The sequence below is a fragment of the Quercus robur genome, chromosome 12 (assembly GCF_932294415.1).
Source record: "Quercus robur chromosome 12, dhQueRobu3.1, whole genome shotgun sequence".
NCBI lineage: Eukaryota > Viridiplantae > Streptophyta > Magnoliopsida > Fagales > Fagaceae > Quercus > Quercus robur.
The window spans coordinates 6152163-6165752 of NC_065545.1; the positions used below are offsets into that span (position 1 = coordinate 6152163).

A 13590-nucleotide genomic window follows, 5' to 3' on the forward strand; every position below is an offset into this window, starting at 1 on the left:
ATGGACATTCCCTCCAACAAGGCTTCGTACTCAGCTTCATTATTCGTGGCCGAGAAGCCCAATCTTAGTGACTTTTCTATGGTGAGCTTCTTGGGTGAGATCAGAACTAGCCCCACTCTAAAGCCTCTTTAATTTGCTGCACCATCAACATATACCTTCTAGAATAAAGGTTCTTGTAGGGAGATTGTGCCAACCGATTTTCCATCCATGTTCTATGTCGTTGATGTTTCTTCTAATGGGGGTTTAGTAAACTCGACCATGAGGTCTGCCAGTACCTAACCCTTAACAGAGGTACAAGGCATGTATTTGATGTCAAAAGCCCCTAGAACTGTGCCCCACTTTGCAATCCTCCCTATGTAATCAGCACTTCGAAGTATGTCCTTGAGTGGAAGTTGAGTTAGGATGACGACTGTATGTGCTTGGAAGTAATAGGGAAGCTTTCGTGTATCATGCACCAATGCCAGGATGGCCTTCTCCAGCGGTAGATAGCGAATCTCGGTCTCATGTAGTGATTTGCTCACATAATAGACTAGCTGTTGTACTCCATTGTCAACCCGTATCAATACCAAACTCACAGCATGAGGGGCCACCGCAATATAAGAAAACAAGACCTCATCCGTTCCAGGACTGGACATGATAGGTGACCGAGATAGGTATTCTTTAAGTTGCTGAAATGCCAAAGCACACTTCTCAATCCACTCAAATCCCTTTCATTTATTCATTAATAGGAAGAAAGGTCTGCATCTATCTGCGGATCGAGAAATAAACCGGTTTAGAGCAGCAATCATTTTGGTTAGCTTCTGAACTTCTTTAGGGTTCCGAGGTGGTTGCAAATTGTTTATCGCCTTAACCTGGTCGAGATTAACTTCAATTCCCCGGTGGGTCACCATATAGCCCAGAAATTTTCCTGATCCCACACCAAAAGAACATTTGGAGGTGTTAAGGCGCAGTTTGTGTTCTCTTAGTATTTCAAAAATATTTCGAGGTCTCTCACATGCTCGAACACCACCTTACTCTTCACTACCATGTCATCTATATAGACTTCAATATTCTTGCCCAATCGAGGTTTAAACATCTTAGTCATTATCCTTTGATAGGTGGATCCTGCATTTTTCAAGCCGAAGGGCATTACCTTGTAATGGTAGTTTCCAGTGGAAGTAACAAAAACTGTCTTTTCCTGGTCATCCAGTGCTAGCAGTATTTGATGGTATCCTTGAAAGGCATCTAAAAAGCTCATCCGAGGATGGCCCACAGTAGCATCTACCAACTAGTCTATCCGAGGCATAGGAAAGTGATCTTTTGGACAAGCCCTGTTTAAATCCGTGAAATCCACACACACTTACCATTTTCTGTTCTTTTTCCTTACTACCACAATATTGGCCAACCATTCAGGATAGAAAACCTCTTTGATAGTTCCCGCCTGCTTAAGCTTCGTCACCTAACCTGGTCGAGATTAACTTCAATTCCCTGGTGGGTCACCATATAGCCCAGAAATTTTCCTGACCCCACACCAAAAGAACATTTGGAGGCGTTAAGGCGCAGTTTGTGTTCTCTTAGTATTTCAAAAATATTTCGAGGTCTCTCACATGCTCGAACACCACCTTACTCTTCACTACCATGTCATCTATATAGACTTCAATATTCTTGCCCAATCGAGGTTTAAACATCTTAGTCATTATCCTTTGATAGGTGGATCCTGCATTTTTCAAGCCGAAGGGCATTACCTTATAATGGTAGTTTCCAGTGGAAGTAACAAAAACTGTCTTTTCCTGGTCATCTAGTGCTAGCAGTATTTGATGGTATCCTTGAAAGGCATCTAAAAAGCTCATCCGAGGATGGCACACAGTAGCATCTACCAATTGGTCTATCCGAGGCATAGGAAAGTGATCTTTTGGACAAGCCCTGTTTAAATCCGTGAAATCCACACACACTTACCATTTTCTGTTCTTTTTCCTTACTACCACAATATTGGCCAACCATTCAGGATAGAAAACCTCTTTGATAGTTCCTGCCTGCTTAAGCTTCGTCACCTTATCTTTGACAGCATCAGAATGTTCTCTAGATGAGCGCCGAAGATGTTGTTTTTTGGAGGTAATAGATGGATTGACATTCAAATGGTGACAAATGAAACTTGGGTCCACCCCCGGGGCTTCATAAGCATTCCATACGAATACATCTACATTTTTTCTCAGGAATTTGATTAGCTTTTCTCTCTCTTGGGGAGGCAACTGGGAGCCGACCTGAAATAATTTCTTCGGATCATCACCAACAGCAACCTTTTCTAGATCCTCGCACTTTGCTTCCTCGGTTAATCCATTATCAGGCAATACCGGAGTTCTTGATTACTATAAGTTCCTTTCAGCAGAGGCTGAGGACTCCGCATTGGGCCTATGTAAGATGGTAGCCTTCATGCACTACCTAGCCATGGACTGATTCCCTACAATCTCTTTAACCTGGCCGTTGGGCAGATACTTCACCTTTTGGTGCAGGGTAGAAGAAATGGCTTCTAAGGCATGAAGTCAAGGTCTAGCCACAATAGCCATATAAGGTGAATAAGCATCTACCACAATGAAGTCCACTTCCACAACATCTGAACCAGTCTGTATGGGTAATCTAATCTGACCTCTTGGAGTAACTGTTTTCCCCTCGAAACTTACTAGTGGGGAATCATACGCCGTTAGGTCATTGGGTTTCAAATTTAGCCCCTTATACAGGTCAAGGTACATTATCTTAACAACACTTCCTTGATATACCAACACTCTTTTCACATCATACCCCCCTATCCTGAGTGTGACCACCAAAGCATCGTCATGGGGTTGGATAGTTCCGATCTTATCGTCAGCTGAGAAGCCTAGAACCAGTGGAGCCTCTATTCTGGCTCTTTTTGGCTCTAAATTGCTGTCTTCGATTGATATCCGAGCCACAGACATCATTCTGGAGGGACAAGAATCGATCCTACCGGGGGCAGTGAATATGATATTGATCGTTCCCAGAGGAGGTCTTGAAGAAGCATCCATCCGGGAATCCGAACCTGTTTGCCCCACTTGGCCGCTAGAATGGTGCAGCTATTGCTTCAACTCCCTTTCTTGAACCAACTGGTCCAAATGGTCCCATAAATTCCTATAGTCTTTTGTAGTGTGCCTCTGGTCCTGATAATATTGGCAATAAAGGCTCTAGTTGCGTCTCATGGGGTTTCCAACCATCTTGTTTGGCCATTTGAAGAATGACTTGTTCTTAATCTTCTCTAGAACCTGATGCACTGGTTCTCGAAATACTGCATTAACGGTCTGGGTGTTGGTAGACCCTGATTGTCCAGCAAAATCTCTCCGGGGTCGGTTGTTATTGAATCGGTCCGATCTGAAATCCCTCCTCTCCCAAAGGATAACCTTAGCCTTTCCTTTACCCAGTTGCTAGTCTTCCTCAACCCTTTTATACTTGTTAATCTAGTGCATAAGCTAGCGCAAGCTGGTGACTGGTTTTCCTGTTAGGGACTTCCTTAAACCATGCTCAGTTGGGAGACCACTCTTGAAGGTACTGACGTCAATATCCTCAAAGTTACCATCTATCTCATTGTACATCTATCTCATTGTACATCTCTCAATACCTGTTCGAGTATGTTTTTAGGGTCTCCCCTTCTCGCATGGACAAAAACAGTAGGGATTCTTAGGGTCGAGGGACCCTGGTACATGTGATAAAATAAGAGCCAAATGCCCGAGTGAGCTCTTTAAAGGAATTTATTGAACCCATCCTCAGGCTGTCGAACCATCTCATCGCCACGGGTCCCAAACTGGATGAGAACACTTTGCACATCAAGGTTTCGTCCTTAGAATAGATAGTCATTCTTTGATTGAAATGGCTCACATGCTTCATCGGGTCTGTTCGTCCATTGTAGATGGTGAATGTTGACCGATGGAAATGTTGAGGAGGAGCTGCCCTTTCGATCCTATGCGTGAAGGGTGACTTGGAAATCTGGTTCAAAGTTTTACTCATCGCATCATTTCCCAATCCTCTATAAGTGGGGCTCTTGCATCTGCGTTCACTATGGTGCTCCTATTCATATGAGAATAATTCGCTAGGAGGAGTCTTTGATCTACGTCGATAACCGCTATCCTTCTCATCGTCCGAAGAGGAATCAGACGAGATAGGAATTCGTTTTCATTGTGCATGGCGTAACTTCTTCTTAAGCTGGTCGATTTCCCTTTGCACGGCTTTATTGTGTTGTTCTTGAGAAACGTGACTCCCAACTTAAGAGTGGCTTTTGCTTGTGTACATAACGTGTATGCTGCCCTCTTGATCTCTCTTACGCTCAAGCTTAGTGAAAGGATTTTCACGTTGAGATGCTATGGATTCTGCCCGATGTGAGCTTGAATCTGCCATAGTTGATCGTTGTTTTCACTATCACACAAGTTCTTTCCCACAGATGGCGCCAATTGTGGGGTCTCGATTTACAGTCCAAACCCAAAATGTATAGGATGTTGGCCCAATGAACCAAATACAATAAATTTGTAGAGAGTTGGTTGAAGAACTAGGCTCTAATGAATTGAACAATGGATAGATTTAATTTGAACGACTATGAAACACAAACGAGAGACTTGATCTTAATATATTTTCAATCCAAGGAGGTCCTCCTTCTATAACTTAATCACAATTAGATACAAAAATAATTTAGATTGCTACAATCTTTTCTTTCCTCTTTTTTCCAATCCCTTCTTCATGAAGAGTCCTTCACATTATATATCCTCCTTTGAACCATCTTCATCCTACACCTGTTGATCATCCGAGCCCTTACTTGAGTATTTGTCTCATCAGACACCCTCTTTGGTTCTCTGTGATTTGTGGTAGCCAAAGTAGCATTGTTCAGAGGTCTTCTCCATATAAATGCGGCCAAAAAAGTAGCCGCAGTGCATTTAATGCAGTGGTGACAGTTTTCCCTTAGATATTTTTAGATTTCCTTCCTTCTGGTATGTTCATGAGGCATGTTCCTATCATTGGAGCTTCTTGGAAGATCACTCTAATTGCTGAAGTACATACTTTGAACTATATTCATCAAGTCCGAGGAGGAGCTCCTCCTCGGACAACCTTTTATTTGTTCCCTACTTATGAGACTTTAATTGGGAAAATCTAATAATTATTTGCTCCTCCTCGAACCTATCTATGTCCTCGGATAAAACCCAAGGCCCAATATACGATCTTGGGCCCTTACCCCTACAAAAATTATTAAAGATTTTTACTTATCTATTTTTAGGAAGATATATATATATATATATATATTGAATATACTTTGGTAAATTGAGCATATGGTATAAGAGTAATAAAAGGGAGAAAAAAAAATTATATTTAGCATGTCTATCTTGTTTTTATAACGAGTAATTTTCCTCGAGTAACAATGAATTTTTGTGTGGGTTTTTTTTTTTTTTCTTTGCGAGTTCTTTAATTTGTTCTCTCCCTCATAGAAGAAATAAGTAAGATAGAATACTATATTTATTCACTTAGCATTTCTAACATATTCTCTATATTTTTGTACTATTTGAAAAGTAAACAATAATTTTTACCTTTTGCCTACCTATTTTTTTAAATATACTTTCCATCAGACTCTCTACCCTTTCTCCATCTCATTTAAAATAATCATTTTTATTTATTTTTTATGCATTTGTTTCAACCTTTTTACTTGAGAGAGAGAGAGAGAGAGAGAGAGAGAGAGAGAGAGAGAGAGAGAGAGAGAGAGAGAGAGGGTTGAATATTTTATTTAAATAAATTCTTTTGCTAATGAACAGTAGCACTCTTGACAAAGAGAGTGACTGTTCATTAGCAAAACACTTTTTGAACTTTGGAGAGACAGTTGCAATTGTGTTTTTAGGTTTTACTCCAAAATAGAAACGATTTTGGTTTTAGTTCATCTATTGGAGATACTTAGCATCAACATCAGGAAATGCTATTCTATCCTATTTTACAATCTCTAAAAGCTACTTTATCAATTATACCATACCATTTTACAACACACCCAACATCCCAAAATTCTATTTTTTTCCCATTTTATTTAAATATTCTATTTTATTCTTTTTTTTTACTATTTCTCTTTTTCTATTCCTTTTCCTCTCTTTCTCCCTCAACCTCTAACATTGGTTTCAACACACAGAGCCACATACACAGACCCATGATACACTATTCCACCTATCCAAACCCATCACCACACACACACAAATACAAACACAAACCACCAAACCATCAACTGAGCCATACACACACAAACACAAACCATCAAACCATCAACTGAGCCACACACACACCCACCATCAAACTAATCAGAGCCAGTAACACAGCCACCACACCCATCAAACCCACGGCACCACCCCGATCCATCATCAGCCACGGCACCGCCCTAATCTACCACATCAAACCATGATCTCCACCAGACTATGAGACCCACGGAGGCTTGATTCAAGGGAAGAGAAAGAAAAAAAGAAAGGGAAGAGAGACAAAGAGGGAAGAAACCCACGCCGCCACGACCATTTGCCACGTCGCGGCACCACCTACCTACACCCACGCCGCGGCACCACCTACCCACACCCACGCCGCGGCACCACACCGTATGATCTAGAGATGGGCACCAATCCACACAGAGAGGGATGAGAGAGAAGGAGGGATTGAATGAGAGAAAGAATCAAAGAAAATGGTACCAGTGAGAAAAAGAGAGAAGAGCTCTGTGAGAGAGATGAGTTGAAAGAGAAAAGTCAGAGAAGTGAAAAGAGGGAATAAAATATAATTATTTTGGTTTACAATACTGCTACAGTGCAATAGAATTGCACTGTAGCAGTATTGCAAAAAATTTTGCAATAATTGGGTTTAGCATTCCCTGATGCAGAGCACTTTGGGGCTTGAAATGCCAAATTCTCCTTACATTTGGCATTAGCATTCTCCAGTGCTGATGCTTATTGAACTCCTCATAATAATCCATGTATTATGTTACCATTTCTAGTTTGACAATCCATTAACTTCTTATTAGGGCTGCCATCCTTAACTTTTTTAGGTGCTTGGAGTGGATGAAGCCTTTCTTCTTTTTTCTTGGTTTGCTTAGGCTTCTAATCTTAAGCTTGCTTTTCTTGGCCTTAGCCTTGGCTTCTTCACAGGGTCCATGACCTAGGCCTAAATAATCTCTATTTTTTTACAAATCCGATCAGATAGCTGTTCTCCACAAACCTATTAGCCATTTACATAAATGTTGTACAATATTAAAGAAAATAATCAAAGGGGACCCGAGACCATTAGTTAAATTTTATGTAACTTATTTTATATATATATATATATTGAGATGGGGATTTTCCAAAGCCAAAGCCCTCCCTACTTGCTCCTCTCCTTTCCCTATCTTGGGAGAAAATATACAGTACTCTGGTGGACCACGTCATTTGTCCATCATTCTACTAAAAGATTCTCACTTGTTTAAAATTGCTGAGTCAGTAATTAGTTTTTGTTTAAAAAAATTTTCTAACTCAGCAATTTTAAACAAGTGGGAGTCTTTTAGTGGAATGGTGGATCACGTCACTTATCCACCATGAGGACCTTATAATTTCTCCTATCTTGGATGGTTTCCAAGTAATATTAGCCATCAAAACTAGACTCAGAATTGAAAATTGATAAGATATTTTGATCTGATACCAAATCGATGTCACACATTTATAAAAGCTGTCCATGAATGCGATGGACTTCAAGTTTAAAGTCCATGTTCTAGGGTTTAGAACCATAGAACTGTGTTTAGGTTTTTCAATTTGATTTTGGCTTTAAAAGATGAGTAATGCTTAGTACATGCACTTTAATACAAACTTTTATACATAATTAAAAAAAAATGCTAACTGTAGGGACTGGGTTTGAGCACTTCTACTATTAGATGAGTGGACTCCATCCCAACTAGCCCAATACAATAAATTTACAGAGAATGAGTTTAAGAACTGGGCCTTAGTGAGGGTTACAACCACTAGACATGGTTATGAGTGGATTGAATAACAAGGACGTAGGCTAAAGTATGAAATTCTGTCCTCGAACATTTCTTTCGAGGAACTTATTGTTCTTGTTCTTCCTTCAGTGCTTGGTTACAAAGGTTTCTTAGATCATGTAAATTGCTCCCGTCTTCTCCTTCTCATTCCCGATCCCCCTTTCCTGGAGGATTTCTCCCATTATATATCCTCTTCCAGTCAATCTTGACCCTCCATCTGTTGATCATGCAAGTCACTACTCGAGTGCTTGTTCCATCAATCACCTTCCCAAACCTTCTGTGAGTTGTAGCAACCAAGACCGCATTGTTCAGGAGTCATTTCCTCATTAATGCGGCCAGAACGTTAGTTGTGGGCATTTAATGCGGAGGTGACAGTTTCTTCTTGAACTGTTCCTACACCATGCTCTCATGGCTGTCCTACGGTACTTGTCCTTTTTCTTGGGACGCTCTGGGAGGCTGTTGTCGATGGCGTGCCGTTCTTCCCTTCCAGGATCTGGGTTGGCCGAGAACAGGATTGTCCTCGTCGATGTTTCTGGGCCATTTGGGCTTCCTTCATTCGTTTTCGGCCATTTCTTCCTCCTCGGTGTAGGCCTTGGGCTTAGTATAAAGTGGGCCAGGGTTGTCAAATTCTGACCCCAAACTAACAAATGCTCTTTGGACAATGGTTAATAATTTATTTAGAGAAAATTTTTATGAGAAAATTTTTTTAAAAAAAAAAGTAACTAATATTTTGACAATTTTTTCCATTTTTCATAAAAATAGTGTCAAAACTTTCTTAAAATGAATTGTTAATCACTTTAAGGTACCAATGAATTGTTAACCACTTTAAGGCACCCGTTAACATGATCCTTAAAAAAATCATAAATTATAAAAAATAAAAAATTGAACTAGAGACTATTTGGTATGGGCAGCATGTCATCAACTTTGGTTGGGAATTATGGTTAGTTGACAGACTATTTGGTATGGACAGTATGTGGGGTTCTAGGGAATTTAGGGACAGAACCAAACCCGAAAATTTAAAAAGAGATGGGGCAGGGGGTGTCACATGAATGCAAAAGATCACATTAACACCCACCAAACTCTCCCAAAATATCAAAATCTTGAACTGCATCAAGCCATCAACCCCTTTTAGAATTGATAATTACCAGACCTCATGTCAACTGTGTGGGACCAGTTAGGCGACACACAGATGCCAATAACCGTGCGGAGTAAGAAAGTAATACAATTGCGTTTGCAAACATCGTGCATCTTTAGATTTTAGAAAAAGGTGATCAAGACAAGTTATTAGCATAATCCCAGAAGGTAGTGATGATTATGCCTCTTTATATGAAGACTAATCCTATAATCAGTCAACAATTCATACAGTTATCATAATTGACAAGCTTCAGCACCTAGACCAATGAAAATTTCATTGGATGCCAATCGCTGTCCATCACAATTATTATTTTCTACGCAAAAGTGAATCAAAGCCTATCTACGAAACGTGCAATTGGCAAGTCGCCTCTATGCATAGAAAATTAGGCAGTCTCAAAAAGCCACAAAATAAATATGAAAGTTAAGATCGAGTTTATATATCGCTTATTTGCTAAAAATATTATAATAAAATAATTTTTAAAAATATGAATAATGCTAGGAGACCCAAAAATGTCTAAAAATCCGTGTTTTGCTGACTTTTATGAATCCATAAACAGTACCTATGTGACCACTAAAAAAACACAGACGCATGTATTGAGCAAAATGCCCAATCCAAACACATGCTAAGCACCAAGATCCTTGTAGCCAACTGATTGATACATTTTAGTGTTTCTAACGAATTACATTTATGACATGTTTGAATTGAGGGGAGTAGAGAGTTGGCCGGAAATTAGTGAAAATTCCAAGACAAGTACAATGGAAACAAATTTACTACGCTCATTGGGGTAGACTGAAAGCAATCATCAAACATCCAATAAATATATCAATGCACCTTTTGATCTTACAGAATAGAACACCAATCAAACTAGACTAAGATAAATTCCCTTAACTGGGAAACCGAAAACATTAAGAAGCTAATGATAGAAAAAGAAAAGGCAAAATAAAATGCCCAAGATGGGAAAAATAAAAGGCATAAATATCTTCAAGAAAAACAAGGCGCATCCAGAAAACACATGTAATTTGATAGGATAAGCTAAGAGGACCCGGAGCTTCCACCATTCAGTAACAATAAACAAGAATGCCTATGAATTCAGAGTAGCGGTGAAATTAGTACCAAGCACCTTCTCCTATTAAAAACACATAGAGGAGAAGCTCAACTCTAATCCATGGTTCACTGCTGTTCATCATTCTTGGGTGCTGCTGCTGCTGCGGCTTCTTTGATCTCATCAGCACCATCATCCTACATCAAAACCAAAATTAATGCAGAACCAACATAAGATTGGATAAAAACAACATTGAAGGCAAGAGAGCAAAGATATAACTCTAAAATAAGAATAGAGTGCTAAACCTGCATGTCGGAGGTCCAAAGAGTGAGGTTATCACGGAGAAGTTGCATGATCAAAGTGCTATCCTTGTACGACTCCTCGCCCAGGGTATCCAACTCAGCAATTGCTTCGTCAAAAGCCTGATTGGCACAGGAAAAAACAAAGCACTAATAAGTAACAGGCGACTCTACTAGTCCTTCCCAAATCAACACAACTCCCAAAACCAAACAAACCATTGCCTAACTTGCGAATCTAGCCTATGAACAATCTAAGATCAAATGTAAGACAATACATACAAAGTGATATGGAATTCAGTTTCCCAACCTGTTTAGCAAGATTGCAAGCACGATCCGGGGAATTCAGAATCTCATAATAAAACACAGAGAAGTTCAGAGCAAGTCCAAGCCGGATCGGATGTGTAGGAGCCAGCTCAGTGTTTGCAATATCCTGCATAAACAAACATACATTCAATGTATATCTTCGAACAATTCGCAAAACCAAACAAATAACAATGAAATATATTGCAAAAAATTATTCTAAAATTATACCAAATTAATTTAAATAAATGCAACAACAACAACAAAGCCTTAGTCCCAAACTCCACGAACAGAAATTAACGTGAAAATAAAAAAAAGAAATCAGATTTAATTAAAACAGCAAGGTCCTCAAAATCAATATATATTTCGCACAAATTTCTCAATTGAAATAACATGCATTTAAATTTTGGATCTAAACAAACCCTAACTCCCTAAGGGCTAAGCATAATAGATCTGCATTTAAATCGAAAGTATAAATATGATTGTATATAAGATACGAGAGATAGAAATGAGAAACCCTAAGATCTGACCTGAGCGGATTTGTAAGCAGTGAGGGTGCTCTCGGCGGCCTCTTTGCGATCGGAGCCGGTCTTGAACTCCGCCAAGTAGCGGTGATAATCGCCCTTCATCTTGAGGTAGAAGACCTTGGAGTCGCCGGTGGCGGCGGAGGGGATGAGTCTGGTGTCAAGGAGCTTGAGGATTCCGTCGCAGATGTTGGAGAGCTCCGACTCGATCTTGGATCTGTAGTCCCGGATCATGGACACGTGGTCCTCGTTGCCGCGGCTCTCCTCCTTCTGCTCGATCGAGGAGATGATGCGCCACGAGGCCCGCCTCGCGCCGATCACGTTCTTGTACGCCACGGAGAGAAGGTTTCGCTCCTCGACGGTGAGCTCCTCGCTCTCCACCGCCGCCGAGACCTTCTCCATGAACTCCACCATCTCCTCGTACCGCTCGGCTTGCTCGGCAAGCTTCGCCATGTACACGTTCTCTTCGCGAGCCGAGGGTGTCACCGCCATTGCTGTTGATGATAAAATTAGCCCTCAAGAACCCAAATAAGACTCAGAGAAATCAGCGATTTTAGATCTGGAGAGAGAGATAGAGAGAGAGAATGTGTTTGTGTTTGTGTGTGTGGGTGTGTGGGGTATTAATTTGAGTTTATGAGAGGCTAAGCTAATTTGGGGAGAAGGGGGGGGGGCTTTTTTGGAGAGTCAGTAGGGGGGCGATAATTGCGTTGGGAGGGAGATGGATTTCAGTGATGGAATTTGGAGCGTTAGATGGAATACAGAGTGGGGTTTGAACCGTTGATTTTAGAGATGGGAAGCCGGGAGCGGGTGTGGGTGTTTTTTTTGTTTCTTTTTTGTCTATCTGGCAAGTAAAAATGCAGCTGGCAAACACGGTTTTTATTTTTATTTTTATTTTTATTTTTTTTGGTTACGAAAGCTGAACTGGTGGGTGGTTTGAAATTTTGAATATTGGATGGGCCCAATGTGAGTCAGAGGTAGTGCACTGTGCACCAATGGCTCTGGGCCAATTGCCTTGGGATGTCTATGGACCATTGAGTAATGAGTATCTACCCTTGCCTAATGGGTGGGCTGCTGAGAGACATGCTTTGTTTTGAAAAGACAAGGCCCAGCTGCCTGAGAAGTATTGGATGACAAATTCTCCACACTCAAGGCAATCAAATATTCAAATGGTTCAGAGGCTTTAAGGAATAATTTTAAGTTTTATACAATGATAAACCACAAATATGTGTGTTAGATACGATAGAATTTTAACATATGACATCCATTCTATAATAATTGTTCATCATCATCAAGTCAATACACCAATTAGTTTTGTAGCGTAAAGAATATTCGAATTTCATATCCCTTATTCAACGACAAAAAACTTTATTAATTGAAATAACTGAAACTCAAGATTCTCCTCAACTTTCAAATTTCACTACTTTTAACGTCAATATAGTTTGCCTATAATAACTTGTTGAAACGAAATCTTAAACATTTTATGTAGAATGGTTCTTAAACAATCTCATATGAGCATAATAATAATAATACAAAAAAATGGCCCTAAAATTGGACATGAGTAAAAATTATATTAGGGTAAAGTGAACTTTTCTTGAGAAGTTATTGAAAAAGGATTCCATGAAAAATGAATACCTTTAATTATGGAGTGCGTCACTACATTGGCATTTTCTATAGTGATAACTGTGGATCCAAAATATTACATTGTTACAAGAAGGTGACACCATATCACTACATCTGTTCTTAATGTACACAAAGGGTTTATTAGCAATTTAGCATTACTATAAAATTGGCAAAAGAGGAGAAGAAAAATTGCAAAGAGTTGTGACAAGTAGGAATGGACTAAAGATTTCAAATATATTCTATTATTCTTTGTAATTTTTTTATAATTCGATAGTTATAATGGGTGAGGGATTTTGAATTCTGAACATTTTTGTTGAAAATATTAAGAGGTGTCAGTTAAGTTACAAAACTTTTAACTATCTATTCTTTACAGAAAATAATATTTTATTCTATCACACAAAAAGATAAAGATGACCAAATTTTGCTTTGCTAGTTTTTTTTTTTTTTTTTTTGCTAAATAAATTTTGCTCTGCTAGTTGACCTACCACAAACCTCCTCTTTTTTTTTTTCTTTTTTTTTTTTTGAATTTAAGATTGACTATGAACAAAATATATAACACTAAGTACTGGCACATGTGAAGTTATACTAAAACAAATTCTTGATAATTATTATTTTACTTAGAATATTAATATTGTGCGTGCCCAAATTTACCTTGATAGATAGGGCTAGTAATTGGGCTCACA

The 13590-nt window shown here is 39.4% G+C and overlaps 1 protein-coding gene across 1 annotated transcript; it reads right to left on the bottom strand.

Moving 5' to 3' along the window:
* Window positions 1-9907: 9907 nt before the first annotated feature.
* On the bottom strand, window positions 9908-12006 carry LOC126707982 (14-3-3-like protein). The gene is made up of 4 exons (XM_050407760.1): window positions 11294-12006; window positions 10771-10893; window positions 10470-10586; window positions 9908-10361 (listed from the first exon to the last, which is right to left on the bottom strand). The coding sequence occupies exons 1-4, from the start codon at window positions 11777-11779 to the stop codon at window positions 10293-10295; spliced, it is 795 nt and encodes a 264-aa protein (XP_050263717.1). The 5' UTR covers window positions 11780-12006; the 3' UTR covers window positions 9908-10292.
* Window positions 12007-13590: the final 1584 nt, after the last annotated feature.

What these genes read in the sequence shown, in the direction of transcription:
- LOC126707982 (XM_050407760.1), bottom strand. Translation starts at nt 11,779, where the DNA reads ATGGCGGTGACACCCTCGGCTCGCGAAGAGAACGTGTACATGGCGAAG. An exon ending in CTGCTTACAAATCCGCTCAG is followed by an intron (nt 10,894 to 11,293) that starts GTCAGATCTTAG and finishes TTGTTTATGCAG; the next exon opens with GATATTGCAAACACTGAGCT. An exon ending in CTTGCAATCTTGCTAAACAG is followed by an intron (nt 10,587 to 10,770) that starts GTTGGGAAACTG and finishes TGTGCCAATCAG; the next exon opens with GCTTTTGACGAAGCAATTGC.